General features: G+C 46.5%; 1 protein-coding gene across 1 annotated transcript in view; it reads right to left on the bottom strand.

The window, feature by feature from the left end:
* RUNX1 (RUNX family transcription factor 1) overlaps positions 1 to 23,367 on the bottom strand; it is an 87,986-nt gene that overhangs the window by 34,798 nt on the left and 29,821 nt on the right. Inside the window, exon 4 of the mRNA XM_061192879.1 lies at positions 3,788 to 3,979. Within this exon, the coding sequence (XP_061048862.1) occupies positions 3,788 to 3,979 (192 nt within the window). The remainder of the gene's footprint in view (positions 1 to 3,787; positions 3,980 to 23,367) is intronic.

Raw genomic sequence — 23,367 nt, 5'->3', positions numbered from 1 at the left:
TTACCCCAATAAAGTAAACAGAGTGGCTGGGAAGCTCTCTCGCTGCCCACGCATCCTTCCTTCACTCATGCTTAGAGAGTCATTATTCTGAGTTCAGTTTTCTTTTCTCCCCATCTTTAAAAACAAATATACACATCTCTCAAGGAGAGAATTTATTCAGATGCCCACCACAGAGTCCAGCCCTAAAGTTATTATTATCAGCACCTAATGATAATAGAACACAGTCTTTACAGGCCTGCCGAGTGAATGACCAGCCCAGCACTGCTCCTGTCTCCCCTTTGGTGATTGGGATTTTACTTGACACTGGTCAGCCCTGTGTCTAATTGATCCTTGATCCAAGAGTGGGAGCTGGGGAGAAACTGCCACCCACCAGGACTGGCTTTGGAGCCAGAAAGGTCTGCGTTTGAGTCCAAGTCCTTCACTTCCAACCTTGGAGATCTGGGCAGTTGTTAACCTCTGAGGTTCAGTTTCTCTGTCTATGAACCACACCACAGGATTGTAGGTATAACACAATGTACACAAAAGGTCTGACTTGTTTCAAAATATGTCATAACTGTTCCAGTTAAAGAGTTAAACCTCCTGTCTTGATGTTGACGGCAACACACACAAGAACAAAACTTGGCCTCTTAGTTTCTCTGGTTTTGACAGTTTTCTGCACCAGTAGGTTTCACCCTGTCTCCATTTTCCCAGAAAGGAGGGAGTTATGTAGCTTAAATGTGGTTCATCATCTTTGGTAAATCAGGAGTCAAATTCTTAAAATGACTTGCTCGGGTTGCCTGAAGCCATCTCTAAGGGGGAGGTATGGCTGAATCGGCAGCAGTGTGCCCTGTTGGTCTAGATTCTGCCCCAGTCCATCTTTGAAAAGGACATGTGTGAGTTTTCTTTCCCGTGACTGTAAAAGAATTCTAAAACTCGGCTGTAGAAGTTCATGATGATGTCCTGACTTGCTTAAACGTGTAGTCACGACAAAATGGCTTTCTGTTCAATTTTAAAGACCTGGTAAAGTAGGAAGTTGAAATTAACCTCAGCCCTTTTATAGCTAAAACCTCAACAAATAAACAGTGGTTTGGTGGCATGGCAACCTGGCCCCCTTTTCCATCTGCACCCTGCTTCAGATCATTTGAGATGTCTATTTTGAGTGATTCTCAAGCCCATCTCATTCTAGATAAATAGAGGCATTATTCTGTATCTGTGATTTTTTACTGAAGGAGTTAAAGGGCCAGGCATGACCCTCTGATGAAGTCCTAGCAAGACAGGGTGTATCAGCCTATCAACTCATGATCTCTCCGAGCCCGTAACTGCTGACAATTCCGCCGTGCTGAAAACATCCACGTTGGTACGGCACTGCTGTAAAACTGCTCTGACTACTTTTGGGATGTTTTTCTTCCAGCTACTGCTGCCATTTCAAAGCGAGCCATAAACACATGCTGAATTTTTATATAAAGCATCTTCTTAAATATAATATAGAAGCTCTAGCGCTAAGCTGGGAAAATAACCATTTTCCTGTCCATCAAGAACAAAATGAAGGTTCTGGCTGAAAGAGACTTTACTGTTATCCTTCTTAACTTTCTAACTTCAGGGAGAAAAAAATCCCAAGGGTCTACTCAAAACAGGACGAAGGTAAAAAAGCATTTTCTTATGGAAAAAAGAAAGAAAGAATAAGGAAAAGTAGATTTACATGAAAATCTCCCAGATACTTATTTTAAAAAATTGTTCCTACAATTTTACAAGTGACACCCTGAACGGCAAATCATATTTTGGAAGGAAAGAACGTCAGCGATGTAGTTAACACATTCTCTCGAGTAGCAACTAAGCCTCCAGGGCACTCTAAAAGCAAGTTATTATTACTTAGATGTTGCAGAAGTAAAAAGTTTTTAAAAGGAACAAGAAACGGGGTTAAACCTGATACTCTGCTAAGCGTACAGTATTCCAAAGAGCTGAGGAATGCCCGTCCATGGCAATGCCTCCGCCTTAGAGCTGCTGGCTGCTGAGGACAAGAATTCAACACCCCACCCTGCCGTTTTCTTTTTGGTAAAGAGAGTGTATATCTGACCAGGAGGAAAATCAGATCTGATTCACTCTTCACCAAAACTGAAACCAAGCCGAATTCATGGTGACGATTTCCACTTGCCCCCATGTGGTTGAATTTTCCATTGCCTTTCAAAATGCTTACTATTTTTAGTTCCAATAGCAGTAGAAAAACGCAAATCCCTTTATCAACCTCGTAGTAGAAATGGTCAGTTATATCATGAGAGAATAAGAGCACAGAAGTCTCCTCTTAGATGTTACAAATGGAATCCTGAAGATGACATAAATGAATGTAAATGGCCCTAAACACAAGATCCAGCCATCCCCTGGAGAATTTTATTCTATTTAGAAGACAAGTGGCATTTTCCCCTCAAGCCCATCTCTCTCACTTAATGTGCCATTTCATCTAATTTCTTATACACACTTGCATTTTGGAATTTAAAAAAAATCAATATGCGTATTTTGAATAAGTATGCAATGATTAAGCACCAGGAAACCAATGGTTTCATGGGACCTCTTCTTAAATACACCTAAGATGAAACTGTAGATGAGAGGCAGCCCCCCAAAATCAAGCTGAGGTTTCTGTTGTCCACAAAAGGGCTACTCTACAGAGAGGCCACTTAACAGCTGTCTGCATAGTATCTTATGGGAGGAGTTCTCTGGGAATTTCCCCTGCGAATAAAAAAACTTCCCCCCAGAATCATGACTGTGAGAGTGAATGGCATGGGCCATCGGGCTCTGAGGAAGAGGCTGGGCGTGCCTTTAAGAGCCCCACATGTGCTAACCCCAAAAGAAAGCTACGGGCCCGGAAACCCTAAAGGACTTAGGATGCTTGCACATCTCACAATACAACTCAAACAGAGAAAACACCCGGGAAAGCTAATTTCTGCTGTCCCAGAAGGGCAAGGAGAACTCCCCTTGCTGGCCACCTGCCCTTTCCCCCAGATGTGTTGCTTATCTCTTCCTTCGAGTTAAACAAGCCTGACCCTTTGAGAAAGGAATCTTACTGTGACCCTATCGTACACAGCTGTGTCCTGCACAGCACCGAGAAAACGACTGCCTTTCGGAAATTTGACATGGTATCACAGAGCAAATAATCATTGACGTCAGTGCTTTCTACAGTGTAAATGAACTCTGTGTATTATCTAATTTGGCACAGTGGGTTTTATGCAATTATTGTATTTTACAGTGTTTTTGCAATTGCCAGCTAACCCCATGGTGGGAGGGGGGATAACCCGCCTTCTTTATTGATTGCAGATTTATGAATTGCAATGAATACCCTTGATGGGATGGCGTCCAGACACTCCTCCTATTTCTTTACATTTGCAAAAGAATGTATGTTAAATACAAACCCCTCAAATAATCAGTAAGAACTTGAAACATCCTGACCTTCACCTGGCCTGATGTATGTGTGTGTGTGTGTGTGTGTGTGTGTGTCTTCAAGCCAAGGAGGTAAGAAAATAACCTAGCCAAAGCTAACGCTTAAAAAATTCGAGATCTGATCTACACAGTGATACATATCTGTCCATATCCTCTCTATACCCTCTGTAGCAGTGCCTTTCAATCTGGGGATCTTGTTACCATGCAGATCAGACTCAGTGGGTCTGGGGCGGGCCCGAGACTCTGCCGCTAACAAGCTCCCAGGCTGCTGGTCCGGGGACCAGCTGTTTCTGAGTGTGGAGGAGGAGCCACAGTTGGCCTGGGTGGGTTCTGCCCAAGGGTGAGGCGGGAAGCGGGCTCCGTCCGTCCGGGTACTTACCCTGCATCTGACTCTGAGGCTGAGGGTTAAAGGCAGTGGAGTGGTTCAAGGAGGCCCGAGGGTTGGGTGTAGGGGCCGGATGGTGTGGGCTGACCCTCATGGCCGTGCGCCGCAGCTGCTCCAGTTCACTGAGCCGCTCGGAAAAGGACAAGCTCCCGGGCTTGGTCTGATCATCTAGTTTCTGACGATGTCCTATTGCGGGGAGGGGGTGGGGAGGGGAGAGGGAGGCAAGAGATCAGAAAAGGTACCGTGGATTTGCTAAAACTCGGGCTTTTCTCGTCTTTCCCCTCCCTCTCCCCTCACCCCCAGCGTGGATCTGCTGGACATCTGCACATTTAGCTGCTCCCGGAGGTGGGGGGGGTGTGGGGATTCAGGGCCGCTGTCCCCACGGCAGACTGGGGCCCCTTCTGTCACACTGGCCGCTGGGTCCTACCCCAAGACTGGGCCCCGGCACCCACCCCAACCCTCTGCGCCCATCTCCACTGGGCGGGACGCGGCGGGCACGCAGGGCTTGGTGGCAGTGGTGGTGGCGGCACGGAGAGAAGGGACATTCGCTGTTGGCACTTGGCCAGGAAAGGAGCCCTGCCAGTGGCGTCGGAACAGCTGCCCCAGCTGCACACCCAACCCCGGGCAGGTTTCAGCGGCAGCCATGTGGGCCCTGGAGCTTAGAGGCGCGCCCCTTCTAACAGGAAGCGAGGTGTGGCTGCAAGCCCACAGCCCTGGGAGGTCAGATTTCCTGTTAAGTGCAGGGCACGGGTGGCCCCTCTCCTCTGCTAGCAAGCTTTGCATGAGCATCCTTTCTTCCCTGAAGCCGACTTCCCCAGCTTCGGCCTTGTCCAGTCCAAGACTCCCAGCAGGCCGGGCCCACTGGAGGCCAGAGGGAGCCGCCAGCAGGTTGGACGAGCTTCCCCAGGGGGCTCAGGGATCCAAGGTAGGGAGTTGGGCCCCTCAGCATCTGTAGAGACAGCAAGTGTCCTCGCCTTGCTCCTGGTCCAAACCACTGTCACCAGGATGCAGCGGGCAGAGGCCATTCACTCAAGAAGGGCCAGGGGGGTTGGGCCTTAATCCTTCATCAAAATGTCTTTACACCAGAGACTCAGGCTTGTCAAGCAGAGCTGAGGCTCCCAGGTACTGATGTAGCCACAGGGGCGCTCGGCGGATTCATTCCTCTTTCAAGAGAGGCTGCCCTCCCGCTCCTCCTCACTTCGAACCAGGATGGTTCGAAGAAAGAGTCATTGACCAATTTCACAAAACCCTCGCCGGATTGTCAAGTGGCCTCAAACCAAGACTGGAGAAGCAGCCTCCTTGCTGCCACACGCTAGTGCCCTTTCGCACACCCGACCCAGTCCTCAGTGAGAAAGAGGATCCCTCGATTCCACGCCCCCCAGCCCAGCGTGGGAGTCGGGGTGGGAGACGTATATTTTAGCCCAGCTCCCGCTGGCTACGATTATAAAATTAAATTTTATAACTTGTATTATGGTTCCAAATCTCCGTGGTTTGCCGTTTCTTCCTGCTGCCAGGCCCCATGGCACAGTTGACACTGTCTCAAATTCCAGACCAGAAAAAGGACGCACTATATTGCAGTGATTTTATCACGAACAAGACCTGTTTGGCTCCGAGATGAGGAAAAATACTTAAGCATAATATTTGTGTAGTTCAAATGCAACACTCCCTCTTTTCATGTGTCACCAAGGCAAATCTGGACTCTGATTCAGCCCCACAGCCCACAGTACTCGGTCTGAACACAGGCAGCCTGAGTCACGTGGGTCCAGCACACACGTGAGAGGCCTCTTACCCGCTGAGTATTTTAAGCACCGGCCTTGTGGGCGAAAGGCCATGGGGCCAGGTCCCGGAACAACCCCTGTCATCCCTTCCCCTCAGAAGTATGAAAACATCTTTTTCTAGAACATTCTATTTCAGTCCATCATGGAGTCATCTGTGATCTCTGGATGGCGCTTCCCTTGACTCCTCCTTCCTCTTATCTTTCTGATACATTCTCGGCTTCCTGATGGTCAGACTGAAAAATCTGAAGTTTTCTTGTAGAAGAGCAAACAATGCCAACTCAAAAGCCATCCCGGGCATAATAATTCAGCCCTTTAAATGCCTACCATGACCTGGTGTTAGGAGTCAAGCAGGGAAGAAGGCAGGACAAAGGATTCTGGAAAGTTCTACCTCCTCAGAAAGAATGCCGGTTGGCAAAGTTACGGTGCAGAGGCTTCTAGCAAGTTTTGTACCCATTTCAAAACTTCACATTCCTTGGGCACCCACTGGTGTTTTTGAGGAACATCATGTCAAGGACAGTGGGTGATCCAGGTGAATGATGTGTACCAGATCAATCTGAACACATGGCATTCGACGTTTTGGAGTCTCCGGCCAGCCTTTGAAGAGAGGCCTTCAATTGTGTCTGCCTCAGTCACCAATCTTGGGTGCCACCACGTGCCACCAAGAAACCAAACAGGAATAAGTCATTTCAGGTAAGCCACTACTGCGGCCAGGAACAACGTGAGATTACTTTTTTTTATGAGACCCCTCTCATTGCCCTGTGCTTAAAAAAAAATTAAAAAAAGTTTTCAACATGTGAGCAATTTCTGCACCAGCTGACACCTGCCAAAATCGTAGTCATTTACAGAGATTAACTGATGACTGTCTGCTTTAGTAGGAATGTTCGGGCATAGCTCTCAGAGAAAACAATTCTTCACTCTAAGCTATTTCTTAAGCCCTGAGAGTTGCAGGGCTGAGTTTAATGCTGGAGGAGGGGTAAGAGTTCATCTCACACCCTCCCCATGTGTGATCCACAGAGTAAGTAAGAGCATTACTACCCTCCCAAGGAACCCTGAGCCCCTTCCTCACTACTAGTGCTGGAGAGCTGTAACACCAAGGCACAGGGGAAATAAAAAGCATTATCATATTAAAGGTGTGGTTCTGATGTTATTTATCAGCTAGATCAAAGGAAGACCTAATTCTTCTTTTCTGAAACCATCAGATTTCGTGTGCCAAAGAGCAACATTTTGCGTGAAACATAGAAGCTTCTGATATAAACTTTCAAGCTGGGTTCGGAAATGAATGCTTTATGTCTCCTTTTCCTGTATCTGTGTGCAATTAAAATGTCAATTTGCCCCCTGAATTTTAAATACAGGAGTATGGAAAATGTCCACTCTCAAATTCACTTTTCTTCTTTCTTACTGACTACTGGGCTTCAGAGGGCAATAGAAATTCAACCCCGGTGGTAGAATTACGCAATGAAGCCTCAAACACGTGCATGTGGGCAGCCTGGCTTTTTGAACACGTTGGAAGTCAGCTGTGTATGTTTACGTGGTGGTCCTGAAAATAGTGGCTACCTCAAGATTTCATGCTGGGACATCTTACTGAATCTTTAGCAGAGTTGAAAAAGATCCTAAATTATGTTTCTCTATTACTATTTTCACATTTTCAAAAAAGTACTTGATTAGAATTTTATATATATGCAAAACTATACAAAGCCAAAAGAACAAAAAAAGAATAAAAACAAACTAATCCCATCTGCTAAATTTTACTTCTTCATTCCAAAGACATACATCCTGGCGTCTTCTGGAATGGGTGCCCAACGGGTATCCCTAAATGTTAGGATATTTGTGATGGATAATGAGACCAGCTTTCAGTTTTCTGCTATGAAAACTACGCTGAGTAGGTATGCGTATTTCACTGACAAATGAAGTGCCTTTTTCGAAAAACCATTGTTGATCTGTGGCTGTAAGTAACTGAAATACAATACAGATCATCCTTGAATTACAATTGGGTAATGTCCCAATAAATCCATCCTCAATTGAAAATATCATAGGCTGAAAATGCATTTAAAATACTTAACCCACCGAACAAATTAGCTTAGCCTAGCCTACCTTAAACGTTCTCAGCACACTTACGTTAGCCTACAGTTGGGCAAAATCATCTAACACAAAGCCCATTTTGTTATCAAGTGTTGACCATCTCAAGTCATTTATTGAATACTGTACTGAAAGTGAAAAACAGAATTGTCGTCTGAGCACAGAATGGTTACGTGTATCAGTTGTTGATCCCTGAGATGGCATGGCTGACCACACAAGCATCACACCACACATCAACGGCCCGGGAAAAGATCGGAGTTCACAATTCGAAGTGTGGTTTCTACCGAATATGCGTCGCTTTCACACCATCATAAAGTCGAAAAATTGTAAGTAGAACCATCCTAAGTCAGGGACTATCTGTATATGATCTTCTATGAAAGAAAACAGATAAGGCTAAGTTGTCACCTTTTCTTGGCAAGTTCTGGGTAGAGAGAATCATTTCCTGACAATCAAAATGCTGGTCCATGTTTCTGATATGAGTTTACTAGTTTTCTTGATAGATTCTCGGCAGAAAAATTAGAAAAGGCATATACTCAAAGCATTGTCATGATGAGCAGTTGAGAAAAATTGATACAAAATGATGAGACCAAAAAGATATCTGTCTCTATATGTGTGTCTATAGATCTCTATCTCCTTCCTTCCATCCATCTATCTATCTCACTGTGATTCTTCTAAAAGGATATATGTTTTTCAAAAGATGTTTGCCAATCAATCTGATACTAACGACATATATCCGGATATAAGAACATTGATATTTCTTTCTTTAATGTGCTATTCTTTATGACTAGGGAAAAGAAACCAACACGTTTAGAGGTCAGCTCATTTTTCCTGGTTTAACACTCTAACCAGGGTTAGAGTGTTCCGGGGTCATCAAAGTCATTAGGACTTTAAAGCACTGGTACTGAACATGGATGTGATCCTTCCTCAAAGCACCTTGCAGGCGGTGAAATAAACCGTCCTAGGACTGCCCTGGTGGTGCAGTGGTTAAGAATCTGCCTGCCAATGCTGGGGACACGGGTTCGAGTCCTGGTCTGGGAAGATCCCACATGCCGCGGAGCAACTAGGCCCGTGCGCCACAACTACTGAGCCTGCGAGCCACCACTACTGACCCCACGTGCCACAACTACTTAAGCCCGCGCGCCTAGAGCCCATGCGCCGCAACAAGAGAAGCCACCGCAATGAGAAGCCCGTGCACCGCAATGAAGAGTAGCCCCCGCTCGCCGCAACTAGAGAAAGCCCGTGCGCAGCAACGAAGACCCAACACAGCCAAAAATAAATTTAAAATAAATCAATTTATTAAAAAAAAAAAAACCTTCCTAACTGCAAACCTATCCATCTGCTGGCTAATTAAATGTTAGGAAATACGGTCTCATATTATATATTGTGTATAGATGATATCTACATAGATTTATACATATAATTGTATACATAGATTAGATATAGATTGTATACACCTTATATACACAATATATAATGTGATATAAAATATATACTGATATATGTAACTACATTAGAATACATATTATAATACATGTTTATATATCATCCAACGTTATATGTACACAGGTAGCCTAACTTTCCCCCCCTCCATCTCCTCCCATATCGTTAAGCTTAGAGAACAGCGCAAGGTTGGAGTCCTTCTGAACTGAAGAAAGGCTGGAGAAATTAGCCTCGTTTTTTAACCCATACGTGGGAGTGAAGTTCAGAGAAGTTATGTCATTTTCCCAATCTCGCACAGCCAACTAGAGAAAGAGGGCAGGTCTGAAAACACACCCACTCCCTCAACCTTCCCGCACCACCTCATGCTCCGTGCACCTAGAAATACCCATTTCCACGACTCCCACGTAACAGAGAGGAGAGGCGCACAGTGTCCCGTGGTTGTCCATCACAGGGACCCCGGGCACTTGCACGATTGGCACACTCTGCCTTTACAGTCCCACTTCTGTTCCCGGCTCGTCCTTAGAACAGAAGAGAGCCCGAGCCGTGGGGTGACCCCTGGCAGAGAGCTGGGTCTCACACGTCTGCAAGGGCATCCGAATCACCCGGACGTCCTGGCAGGGCTGGGGTGGGGCCAGTGAGTTCAGAATAAGGTCCTGGTGATGCTGAGGCTGCTGGGCCAGACACCACCCTGGGAGCATGGGTGTGAGCGCCAGCGATTCCTCCCTGCGGTGCACATACTTCCAACACGCTTCTCCTCTGCCGGGCTTGGAAATTAAAACACCAAATGTACCAGAACTGTGTTTAGACTAAGTGCCCATGGACGCTGAGTGATGGCCTTGTTGTGGTGATAACTATTTTGCGGCCTTTAAAAAAAGTTTTTAAATTCTTCAGTGTGCTGTACAGAGTGGCTGAAAATGCCAAAACTCTACCCGCAGAGAGGTGGGCTGTGACCGTCTCTCTCCCACCATCCCTGAGATGACTCCCTGAGTCGCTGTTGCAATAATCAGGTGGGTCTGCAAGGGGAACCCAGCATTCTCACGCAGGAAGCAACTTCCGCCCTGCCGTCTAAGGAAAGACTTTGGGGAACAGCAGAAAAGGGTTACTTGGACGCTATTAGTCCATCCCAGAAATGCAGCGGCTGAGACCTCTGAGCCCCCGCTAGGATGGGGGTGCTATTGCAGATGCTATAATCCTTCTCTCCCCGAGAGAAACAGCATGGCACCAGGGAAATGGGACTGCCAGTCTGGATGTTAATAACTCTCCATCGTAAATCTGCTTTTCCACCCAACTTTCCTGCGGACAAGAGCAAGTCTCTTCAGCCTCCTTATCTGCAAGCCTGGAATTAAAGGACTAAGACGGATTACCGTGAGGGGCTCTAAAAGCATTCACGGCAATTACATCTGCAGCGATTCTACTCAGCTGGTTCCTGTCAGACGACTCTAAGCAGGGGCTTTCTTGAACAACTTCATGTGACATTAGGACTTTCAGAGTTCTCTTTCTTTTTTTTAGGCAAATACCTGGCCTTTGGGAGCCATTAGACTGGTCTTCAGAGGTCTGTCTTGAACCCGGGATTCTCCCTGGCCTGCTCTACCCTTGCGTGTGCTGGTGGCTGGCAGCTTTGAACAAGGTATCCTGAGAATTCACTCTCCCTCTGCCTGTGAACAGTTACTAGTGACCTTGGACATCAGTTTGATGCCCTTTGAACAGTTACTAGTGACCTTGGACATCAGTTTTCCCAGATCCTTCCCTCTCTCCCCTCAAGCCTCCACTGAGCCTTTCCTGCTACCCACTGGCTGAGACATCCCATTCTGTTTTTGCCCCTTCCCCATGATGGCCCAAAGGCTGCATCCAGAGGGAGTGGGCCATTAAACTCACCTTAAAACCTGCTAGCAGGTTGTCAAGGGCTGCAGCTGGGAAGAAAACCACTCTGCTGAATCTTAATCCAGGGCCTCATTTTCCTGCATCTCTTATTGGTTAGAAAATAATGATACTCTTTGGTTCCCTGCCCACCGCTTCCCATCAGCGGCCAGAGGAATGTAAGGCTGAGATGAATGCTCATCAACCTACCTGGGCAACTGTCCACCCGCCCTCACCCAGGCGCCCTGTGCAGGGCTTCTGTTCTCCTCGCTCATGCTCCTGCTAAATCATACCAAGCCAGCGGGGAAAATCCACTAGGATGCCACCACTTCCTAGGCCATGGGTTTCTACTGACTTAGGGATTCTGCAGAGGTGATGCTTTACCCAAGGAGAATCACCAGCAGGGATGGCGATGCCTTCGGCTGAGAAGAGCTTTGGTTCTCTTGCAGGTGGCAACAGGTAAGTGAGTGACCCCTGAGTCTACCTGTGCGTGGGGCTTCCCTATCCTGGGTCTTCCCAAACCGTGGTCCTGCACTGCCCCCTCCCATGGCATGAAGCGCATGTTTTAGAGGTCAGGCTGGCATTTTGCTAAGCCTGCTTTCTAGACTAGAAGGCAGACAGTTTGAATTCCCTACTTTGCTCCAGTCACACTGGCCATCTTGCTACTGCTCCTATGTGCCTGCCTCAGGGCCTTTGCACCTGCTGTTTCCTCTGCCCAGAACACTTAATTCTCCAGATACCTGTGGACCAGATCTCTCCTATTTTTTTCCAGTCTTTGCTTAAATTTCATCTTCTCCCTGAGAAATTCCTGAACGCCCTAGTTTAAGTTGCAAACCCTCTCCAACCTGGCCCATCCCTGACCCTTTACCTTGGGTTTTCTCCATACCATTTATTAATGTTACCTACAGTCTGTCTAGGCCCACTGGGCTGCAAGCTCCACGAAGGTGGGATTTTGTCTCTTTTCTTCACAGCTGTATCCCCAGTGCATAGGAGAGTACCCGGCACACCGTAGGCTCACTAAATGTTCACTGAACGACCGAATGACTGGCTGAACACTGGTGCCAACCAATTGTCCTCCATTAGACTGTAGGAAAGTAGAACTTATTTGGAGCAAAGGAAATGTGAACTAAAGTTTTCAGCTGAAATGGAACTGTAGAGGGCTCAGGAAAACTACTTGGGGAGGAAAAATATCATAATTGAACATAGAGAGTTTCACGGAGAATTGACTCATGAGACGTTAAACCGTCCGTAAAACTTGTCTTCTCTATTTTTTTTTCCCTTCATTACACAAAAAGATAAAAAAGAATGGATAAAAGGCCTTTCGTGCAGAGCTGAGTGTAGCACCCTCACATAAGCAAGGCACTGCTACAGCTTCCTTGTGTTTCTGGAGAGAGTATCCCCATACACACACACACACACACACACACACACACACACACACGCACACACGCACACATGCATGCACACACACGCAGCGTCCCATGTCCCTCTAGACATGGGCTAAGACATAACTGCTAGAGCAAAGCACGAAAGGAAAGGTGTAGAAAGCCAAAGTGGAGAGCAAAGCAGGCTGGGGCTACAGCGAGAACAACAATTAACCCAGACTTTAGACCAAAGGGCCACACAGGGCCCGCCCCCTCCATCCCTCCCTGAACCTTGCCCTCAAAATTCATGGGACAAAAACAGAAACAAAACTGAATTCCCTGAAGTTCCAGGCTTACGGTAACAGGCAGTGGAGTTTTTAGCTCATATGCATGAGCTTTTGGAGACCTGGGCCTCCCTAAAAGCAGAGGAGTCAGGATCTGTGGTCATCGGTCACCACGGGTTACCTCATGTTTCTGTCTGGTGACTAAGGAGGTCATGGTAGCTTAGGGCGGAGAACCCTCCTGGTTTCTTTTGCTCCTGACCAGAGGCAGCCCTCTGGGGGGCGGCGGAGGCAATCTCCGTGGAAGGGTGCAGACAGCTTACAAGTTCTGGATTCATTCTCCTCTACAAGCTTGTGATTCCAAGTATTGTCAGCCCGTCCTCGGTGAAGAGACTGTCTCAAGAAAACCCCAGTAGAGGGTAACAAAAAGTAACCCAAGAGTGGTAACTGTTGGTCATGTGATCCATTTATCCGAATGGCTCCTGCTCCCCAAGGACAGGCTCTGTGAATGGGAGGTGACGTCGGAAGGGTACGTTTGGGTGGTGAGGCAGGGGTCAAATTGAGAGGAAGTACTCCCTGAGGCTTTGACCTGGCTTTGGAGTCCAGGTCGCCAGCGGTGCTGGCTCTGGGAGGACAGACAAGGCCTGGGGGAAGGGAAGCATCACCCCAGAGTCCACAGGCTCTGCCTGCTGCATCGGGCCGCCTGGGCGTTCCTGGTCTCCCCCCAAGGCGTTCTGACACCCCTGCGGGTCTCCACTCCCCTCCTGCACCCGCCCACACCACGCATGAAAGCCAGAGGCCCCGAGCCTGTTCAGAGAGGGCTGCGGTAAACCGAGGGCCCTCTGGAGGTTGGGTGGTGCCCCAATCAATGCTGGGTGAATGAACGAGTGATGAATGAATGCATAAGTGAATGAACACCCCCTTCCTGAGCTAGACTTACTCTGGGATGCACATCTAGCAGTGGGCAGGATGCTCCATTCCTCTTCGTTCTTAACAAAGGGTAAGGAAAATTCCCCCCCATTCCTAAAAGCCCTCCTGTTGGTCCCTGGGGGAGCAGTATCTGATTCCTATCTCCTCTCATGTCACAAATGCCCACTGAATTCTGGGCTGGCCTCATGGCAGCAGGAGACCAAGGGGCCAGGCAAAGTCCTAACCCAAGTCCTTTAATAGATGGCTAAGCAGGCTTTGGCTGGTACAAAAGGACAGTGGCCCTCTGGCCACTCACAGCTCTTGAGCACTTGCTGGTAAGAAAGCCAATAGTGACTAGTGGTTGTTTTTAACAGGCCATTATCCCTACCTCACACCATCCAGAGAAGAAGCTGGCAGATTGTTTTAGGGATGATGGCCTCACTCAGGCTAACTTTTATCCACTGTCCACAGCTGAGTAGGAGCGTTTGTGGGGCAGGGGTCCTCCCCCCTCAGTTACTTGAAGGGGCAGTGGCTCTTTGTCTGGGACTCCCGAAGAGTCACAGCACGGTGATGAAAATGTTGGTCCCACTGCTTGCCACGTAATGTTGGGAGGGAAAGTTCCATTTATTCCAAGACACAAGTGCCCCCTATTCACCCTGATGAGCGCATCTGAGTCAGTTCTGGAGTGAAGGACAAAAAGGCTGTCAGAACTTCCCTCCAAAACTCTGGCACCATTCTGCCATCCCAATCCTTTCCAGATTGGAAAGCAACAGGCCTTCCTCCTTCTGTCTTTACCTTGGGACTCTGCCTCTGGAAGGCTGGCTTGGTAGGACCAGCCTCCTTGCTCTGCTATGAATGCAACAGGACCAGTGTTTTGAACTTTCTCTCCTTTTCACATCGTCAACAGTCCCTCTTCTGTACGAACACTGCTGTGTGAAAGCATAACCTCCACTGGGTGAGGGCGCCCTTGTAAACTGCAGGTTATGCTTTGTCTTTTCCCAGCCCGAGGGCCACCCCCACTCCCTTCCCTGTCTCTTCCCCACCCCCAACTTTTATTTTTTTTAAACCACTTCTGCTTCCTTCATTTTCTTTGCAGCTGCAGCCCAAAGATATAGTAAAGCTACTGTATAGGATTTTGAAAGCAGGGCCTCTGAGAGCTTTCCAAGCTCCGTACAAGCCGGTTATTCTCTGGCTTGTTTTCTTTGGCTTCAGGTTAGTAACACAGAATGAGTCAAACAGTATTAACTTTCAATAGGGAAGTGGTGTGGTCAACCCAAGCTGTTTGCGGCTAGATTGTGAAGATAGGTAAGTAAGGCAGGTAGTGAAGAACAGCTCCTAAGACTGCGAGGAGGCAAAGGAGAGAGGCAGCCTCACTCAGAAACATCCAGCAATTAGGTCAACAGGACTCAACCCATCTTTTTTAAGTTGGCTGAGGAATGAACACTGAGGTCTCCGGCTGGCCAGCTTCCGGAATTTGGCCAGGTTGGGGCTCTGTAGCTTGCACAATTGAGCACTTTGTGGGTATAAGGATGACTTTTTTCCCCCGTCCTTTCTTTTCCTTCCTTCCTTCCTTCCTTCCTTCCTTCCTTCCTTCCTTCCTTCCTTCCTTCCTTCCCTCCCTCCCTTCCTTCCTTTCCTCCCTCCCTTCCTTCCCTCCCTCCCTTCCTTCCTTTCCTCCCTCCCTTCCTTCCCTCTTTCTTTCAAATGATGCCAAAGTCATGGGAAATCTAGTTAGGATGATTTGCTCTCCTTATGGCATGGCACTTTGGGTGGACCTTTATCCATTTCTCTCCCCTGTTTGGGGTGTGAGTAGCTGTGCCTTCCCTCCTCCCTCCACCTGGCCCTCGCCCATCTTCTTAGCCCTGGATCTGGTTCCCCAGGTTGATGGGCTGGCTGCAAAGCCGGGGCTCGCTCTCCTTCTCCAGGTTGGGTAATGCACTTGGCGGGGGGGGGGGGGGGGCGGTGGTGGAGGAGTGGAGGTGATGCAATCACTCCTACAGACATCGAATCTTACTTTTAGAAGCTGATAAGGATCTTAAAACCATCAAGTCCTCTCTCTCTCTTGTTCTGCAGAGGAGGAAACGGAGGCTGCTGAGCTTTGCGGAACCAGCTGGGGCCAGGATCTACGCTCCCAGCAGTCTTTCCATGCGGCTGCCTCTTCCTTGCCCAGGGCTCAGGATTCCTCTTACAGCTCAACTGAGTGGCTCCGAGGACAACTCAGCACTTGAGACTCAGATTTCAGCAGTTTCCAGTTCTTTCTCCCTGCACTTGGCTACTTATTTATTTTGAGACTGGCTGAATCACCCAAGGAATAGAACGAGTTTCTCCTCCCAACCTGCTCTGAGCAGCACGTCCGCGAATGAACAGGACAGCAAGCCGGCCTCCGGAGCCTTGCAAGTTTCCCACCTTGGAGCAGCTGCAGGTTTTGACTCCTCCTGGGAAACTGGCACGGAGGCTCAAGGGGGTAATATTTCACCTCCTTGCAATCTAATCCAGAAATCTCAGGCGAACAGCATATATAAAAAGCCACGGGTGGAAAAAAAAAAAAAAGAAAGAAGGACTCAGCAAGCTGCCCTGCAATCTTTGCAATTCTCCCTAAGCCTTTCATGGAAAGAAAATGAAATAATACAGCTGGAGAGGAAAAACTGTATTTGGTTTTGGAAAAGAAATAGATATTAAAATAAAACTCAGTTCTCTTAACTGTCAAGGTTGCCTTTTGTCTGTTTGTTTCCAAAATGCCTAAAGGGTGTATAACAGTAGGAAAGAAAATATTAAGATATTTTAATGGCAAAAAGTAAACTTTCTAAAAGTATGGATTCACAGTGGGGCTGATTAAAATGTCTCTATTTTTCTCTATGGTTTTCTTCTCATCAATCCTGGAAGAACGTATGAGATGAAATGTACCTTCAAGAAACCAATAATTATTTTATTTAAGATCCCTGAGATTTTTGTACAATATAATATACACAACAACAGTAAAATTTCCTGATTGTTTTTCTGTTAATCTAATTACATATCTATATATTTCTATTATTTGATAGGCTGTTTACAAAGCACCTTGCTATCTATTATCTCAATTCATCCAAAGCAGTCCTACGCATTAGAGCTCATATAATTATCCCCACCTTATAGATGACTCAGTGGAAGCTTCTAGATGCTAAGAATCCTGGCAGATCACACAGCAGCGTGTTCAGTTAAGAAACAACTACCTTTTGATAAAATCTTTGTTTGGGAAAAGAGACAAAGGAAGCAGGGCCATATGGTGAACTTGGTTTTGCTTCAATGAGGAGAATATTGGTGAAGTTGGCTCCAGAATTCAGTATTTGGGGTTAATAGTAGGTAGGGTGGAAGGAAAAAGAGAAAAAAGCCCTCACTGTATTGTATCCTGAGAGTTCCATCTGCAATGATTAAAAAAAAAAAAAAAATTAGGGAGTATGGGATCAACATGTACACACGGCTATATTTAAAACGGGTAACCAACAAGGACCTGCTGTACAGCACAGGGAACTCTGCTTAGTGTTATGTGGCAGCCTGGATGGGAGGGGAGTCTGGGGGAGAATGGATACTTGTATATGTATGGATGAGTCACTTTGCTGTGCACCTGAAACTATCACAGCATTGTTAATCGGCTATACTCCAACATAAAATAAAAAGTTTAAGAAAAAAATAACTTGGCAATGGCAAGTATTTGGCCTTTGCTTCCGCGGTGAGGGCTATGGGATGTGGGAAGGGGGCCCACCTGTGTCCAGGGCATGTGCTTTAATAATAACAGCTACTATATAAGGGGCACCTCTGTGCCAGGCACTATGTATCATCGCATGTGTTACTTAATTCAGTTGGCACAAGAATCCCCCAAGATGGGGACATCTTCTTCCTGGTGTTACACCTGAGAAGACTGAGCTTGGGGAAGCTAATCTGATCACAGTGGAGACGTGACCTTGAATCTGGCAGTCCGCTCTCTAGCCGGGCTGCCAACCACCACTCCAGCCTGCCCCTCAGGCTGTCTCATTTGATCCTCACATCCCCCAGCAAGGTAGGTGTCACAAGTCCATTCTACAGATGGGGAAATTACGCAGTTAGTAAGTAGCAGGGCTCAGACGTGAGGCCAGGTTGGTCCAGCTCCAAACTCCTCTTTCACTCCTTCAAGCTCAGAACTCTCTGCTTCATTTCTGAAACTTGGGGCTATGCCCTGTTAGCAATGCCAGAAATGAACAAAAAGATGTTTCTCCTTAGCTCTTTAAAATGAGTGAATTGGAAATACCATAAATCTACTTCAGAGGTGAGTAAAAATAAGGTGATACCAGGAACAAATCCAAAGAGGGCCAAAAATGTATATAGTTCTTAAGAGCTTAGCTATTTCAAATATTTACTTTTTATCTCAAATGACCAGAAGGCTGACTTCTAAGCCATGGTGAACAAAAACAAAAACAAAAACAAACAAATGGGATCTCAAATGCTCGACATTTCAGTGTATGAAAGTACCCTGAAAGATTCAATAACAGGCTGAGTTTTAGTCAATACTTGCTTTAATGGACCCTGAGTATATGTAAATCGTGGAAGTACCAAAGTAATGTATTGCCATTAACTTACTTTATAGTGGTCTAGGGAGTTGGCAGATTAATTCAACTGTATTCCTCAAAAAAAGGCAAACAGAAAAGAACTTTGCTTTGGGTACTTAAGTGTCTTTTACCTTGGCTTTCATCTACAAATGTATAGCTAGAATATTTGGCTTGGCTATTGGGAATTTTCCCAGTGACGATGCATAACTTACTTGCAGAAAGAACTCACTGCAAATATACCACGTGTAACTCAGAATATGAAAAAGGCATTTCACATCCAATGTCAGTGTTTGTGATGTGTCTGATAATACAGCTGTAATGCTCAGTAATAGATTATACCTAATTTACCCCTTCTTTATCGTCAACTTTTCATAGCAAAAAAGCAAACCTTTAAAACAAATTGTTTATAAAGGAAAAGAACATGGAAAAAATGGGAGAACACAAATTGCAAGCTAGCTCAAATGAACTTAAACACAGATCTAGGGCAAGGGGGTAGTTTTACTTAACTTGCTTAAACTTAACCTGCGTTTTTTTGTTTTTTTGTTTTCTTCTTGGTGGTGGCGGAGTTCTATCAGACCCACTGGATCCAATTCTTACTAATGCCTTTCTTAGCTACATGCCTTACAGGAAAAAAATACAAGCCTTTGCAAAAACTCAAGTAGAGTTTTTTTTGAAAAATAAAAACTAGAACGTGGTTAGAGTATAAAAAAAATTCTAAGTCCACCCCAAAGCCGACAAGCAGACGCATTATAATGCGCTGTGCCAACAGCAATCCATCTGCAAGCTGTGGGTCCGCCCCCCGCCAGGAGAGTTTCGCACACAGAGATGGGGCCCATGCGCTTGCGCAGCACCCAGTGTTCCAACACGCTTAGGTGCTTCCCAAAGTGCAACTAGATGGCAGCACGGACCTCAGCGGAGCTGCTCCCCAACCATCCCAGGTCAGAGGCCACTCCATCAAGTCACAAGGTGCGCAGGCAGCAAACGAGGCACTGCGCATGCCCAGAAGGGTTTCCGATGGTGACAGGTGGAAGCACCGTCATTGAAATGTGCTACTGAATGTCTTTGGGGAAAAAGAAGAAAAGCCCTAGCAAACACATACCAAAAAAGAAAAATCCAAAAAACCCAAAGCAATTCTAGAAAGACACACTGGTTTAGGAAACTCAGAGTGGCCGAGTGTTTTCTATGCCCGCAAAGCTTGGCTGCGGCTAACGGGTCCAGGCACCACCGTCCCCGAGGTGAGTTGCATGCATCTGACGCGAGAATTCAGACCCCAAGAGACTCTGGCACATTTCATGTCAGTTTTCTAGATCAGTGTGGAAGAGCCTCTCCCAAGCAGTGTCATGCATGTATCTGAAAGGACCCAGATGTTAGACCTCAAATACTTTCGATGTTACTCAGGCAGGATTTTTCCCCCTGAGTTTGTGAAAACAAAGTTCAACCTTTGGGGGCAAAGCCATTTGCCCATGAGGGACTTAGGAACGGTGCCCGGAGTGTTTCAAGGGTCCATAAAGATGCCAGAAAAGAAATTTTACCGTGTCTAAATACAAAAGGAAAACTGAAAAAAAAAATCGAAATTTATAAATGTTTAATTAAGTGTCTAAAAAAATGAAACATGATGGCAACTTCATGAATTTTTAAACTTAGGAATCACAACTCTTTTTTGTTCAGAGTTTTCTCATTTCCAAAGGATTCCAAGACTCAAGGTAAATAACTGTTCCATCTCCTGAACACTGACTGTGGGCCAGACATTGGTTCAAAATGTTCTACCAAGACTGCGGCGTTCAGGCTCCCTGCCCTGGGAGGCTCGTACAGCCCCTGTCCTTGTTCTACGGGGGCTCAGCCAGGCCGGCATCCACCCCAGGTATGGTCACCCACACGGTAAGCAAGTGCCAAAACGGGGATCTCAACCCGATGGCAATCACTGTGTTGATGGCAGCGAGATCAGGGCTGCAGGGAATTAAATGAGTTACTCATAGCCAGATAATTTCAACACCAAATGATAAAAGCCGTTCAAAAATTTAGAGCAGGGGCTTCCCTGGTGGCGCGGTGGTTGGGAGTCCACCTGCCGGTGCAGGGGGCGTGGGTTCGAGCCCTGGTCCGGGAGGATCCCGCACGCCGCGGAGCGGCTGAGCCCGTACGCCACGGCTGCTGAGCCTGCGCTCTAGAGCCCGCGGGCCACAACGGGTGAGGCCTGCGTGCCTGGAGCCCGTGCTCCGCAGCAAGAGGGGCCACCTCACTGAGAGGTCCGCGCACCACCACCACAACAAAAAAAGAGTAGCCCCAAGTAGAGGAAGCCCGCGCACAGCAACGGAGACCCAACGCAGCCAAAAGTAAAACAAATAAATTTAAAAAAATTTTAAAAATTTAGAGCAAAAAAAGATCTAATGTAGGACCTGAGTGTATATGGATATGTCTGATGTATGAAGGATACACCCCTGTGGAAGGCGGCCCACGGGGGTCAGCCTCTGAGGGGCACTGTTTGTGGGGCAGCCCATGGCTTCTGTTTTTCTGATGATATTTTGTTACCCCTTCAGTGCGGACTAATTTAGATATTATCTCGTCCCATTGCCTGGTTGGACAGAAGAGGGAAGTGAGGAGAAAGTACTTAAGATAACTGCCTGAGTTCACACCCACTGGCCTGGTGGCACCAGTCTGAAACCCAGGTCCCCCAGTTCAGGATCTAGAAAACTTTATACATTTTTTTTTTAAAATAAATTTATATATTTTTGGCTGTGTTGGGTCTTCGTTGCTGTGCGTGCTTTTCTCTAGTTGCAGTGAGCGGGGGCTACTCTTTGTTGCGGTGCGTGGGCTTCTCATTGCGGTGGCTTCTCTTGTTGCGGAGAATGGGCTCTAGGCCCGCGGGCTTCAGTAGTTGTGGCATGCGGGCTCAGTAATTGTGGCTCGTGGGCTCTAGAGCACAGGCTCTGTAGTTGTGGCGTATGGGCTTAGTTGCTCCGCGGCATGTGGGATCTTCCCGGACCAGGGCTCAAACCCATGTCCCCTGCATTGGCAGGCAGATTCTTAACCACTGCACCACCAGCGAAGCCCTATACATGTTTTGAGATTAAGAGATGGAAGCCTAAATGCAGACAAGATTTTTTTTTCTTTTAGCACTTCATATACTAAATTCTAACAAGGACTGTGAAATGTTAGCTTAGATCTTGACTTCACTGGCGTGGCATTTAAAATATTGATATGGGTTTGCAATGGTCTGGATGGAAGAAGATATTCAAAGTCATGGTTTAAGATTCATTCCATGTTTCTTCTCTCCCCCATGCCCGCTACGTTAGACTGAGAAGGTACCTAGATCATTTCATTGGGTTCTCATTGGTACCTGGAAGGAACTATTTTTCCTTCCTTTCTGTAGCAATACAAATGCCACCCAAACATCTTGGTGACTTCTGTATAAGACAAGGCTAGTTACCAAGAGGTCACAGGTCTGCCCAGGTCTCGGGCGAGCTACTGAGGGGGATGATCACTGCTTCCAGGGGCAGAACCCTACTCCCTCCAGGGTCCTCTTGCACACTCCGCGTCCAAGGGACACTTTCAGACCTCAGCCTGGATAAGTCCACTAAAAACTCAAGGGTCATGGAAGTCTTTATGTATATAAAATTCTTCTTGGTCTAGTTTGATGTTACTAAGCATAAAAACCAGAAAGACATTCTAAAATTCATTGGAAACATTTAGGCAGGATAATCAGTGCTTTGAAAACTGCTTTTGCCAAGTCATCAGATAGTTGGGGAGTTTAGCACAGTGGTGATTATTAGCACCAGTGGAAGTCACCCCAGAATGTCTATCTTAGCAATGAATTGCCTTTCACAGTGGGGAGGAGGAATATAAGTAGAACGTTCTACCTCTTTGACCCTCTGTCTCCTACTTTATATTTGGGTGAGAGGGAAGAAGGAATTATTTCCTTTTCTTTCGGGGATCGCAATTTCATCTAGAAAGAATGAAAATCCAAATCCGATATTTGAAGGATCCAAGGAAAGGGGGATTACGTAGATCATCGTTCATTCCTTAGAGGACATGCTTGAAGCAATTCCCAGCGAACAAAGTGATTGGGGATTGATAATTACAATCCTGAGGTTACAGATCCAGAAAACCGCCTGGCATTCCACTAACAAGTCAGGAGCAAAGAATGACACAAATCTGCATCCTCCTAACAGGCTCCACACTGTGTACGTGGGCCCTCTAGGAAGCTCTTTGCTGAAGGGGTAGACGGACTTGGACGGTTCACCTGGTGGTCATTTTTGTCACATTACTCATCTTTCCTGCCTGCCCGCACTGGAAGGAGAGGTTTATGTTGGGCAGCATCCCTGCTTCAGGCCCCCATTGATGCCAGGCCCCCAAGCAGACCCTGGTGAAAGACGTGGAACCAAAAGTTGGCACATGTGACAGCATGGCTGGTACATTTCACTGCAGCACCGCCCCAGGGAAAACGCTGATTCCATCCCATCAGTACAAAAATGACGACTGCCGAGGCTATGAGGCTCTGCTTTCTCCAAGAAAACTGTATTTGAACCAGAATTTTATTGATAAACTCTCCTAATAAAACAATTTCTGCACAGAAATTTCAATACAATAAAGCTCAAGTAGCAGTTGGTGTAGTTCTTAAAACAGACTTTGGCGTCTGTGGCCTGCAATGTCTGGACTGCTTCGTTTTAGTTCTGGCTTACTAACTGTGTGACCCTGGGCAAGGGAACGGATTTCTCTTTGTGTCAATTTCCTTACCTGATCTTGCAAAAATTATGTCAATTAAGGTATGCGCAGCACTTTGAACAGTGTTGGGCAAACAATTAGCGCTGTCTGAGTGTTAGGTATTATTATTATTTTTAGGTATTTTTATTATTAAGAGAAAATAACATTTTAAAAGAGAACTGTATGTCAGTCAATCACCAGAGCAATCCATAAACATTTCTGCTCATCCCACACTTTTCTGGACAAACTTGATTTCAAACATTTTTAGGTCCATTATCACCATAAGTTTATAGGTGCCTGTCATGCATTCCTCTTTTTCACTTGAAACATGACTGTCATAAACAAAGATCCTGTTTCTTCTTTCTCTATATATATTATAGGTTTGCTATTTACATTCAATATCATAGAAGAAAGTTATAGTCGTGTGATGTACTCTCAACAAAGTCCTTAACAAAGCAATTGAGTGATGGGGAATTAAGCGCATTTTAAATCGACCTATTCCGAAGCATATTCCGAAGTTTTTAAGTAATGGCTCCACCTGGCTATCCGTTATTCTGAATCTCAAGAGTTCAGACACAACAGTTACTGTGAAGGGCTCCTTTAACCCGAGGG

Source organism: Eubalaena glacialis, chromosome 6, assembly GCF_028564815.1.
Source record: "Eubalaena glacialis isolate mEubGla1 chromosome 6, mEubGla1.1.hap2.+ XY, whole genome shotgun sequence".
NCBI classification, from domain to species: Eukaryota; Metazoa; Chordata; class Mammalia; order Artiodactyla; family Balaenidae; genus Eubalaena; species Eubalaena glacialis.
The sequence above is the reverse complement of the archived record's forward strand: the minus strand, read 5'-3'. Positions and strand labels throughout refer to the sequence as shown.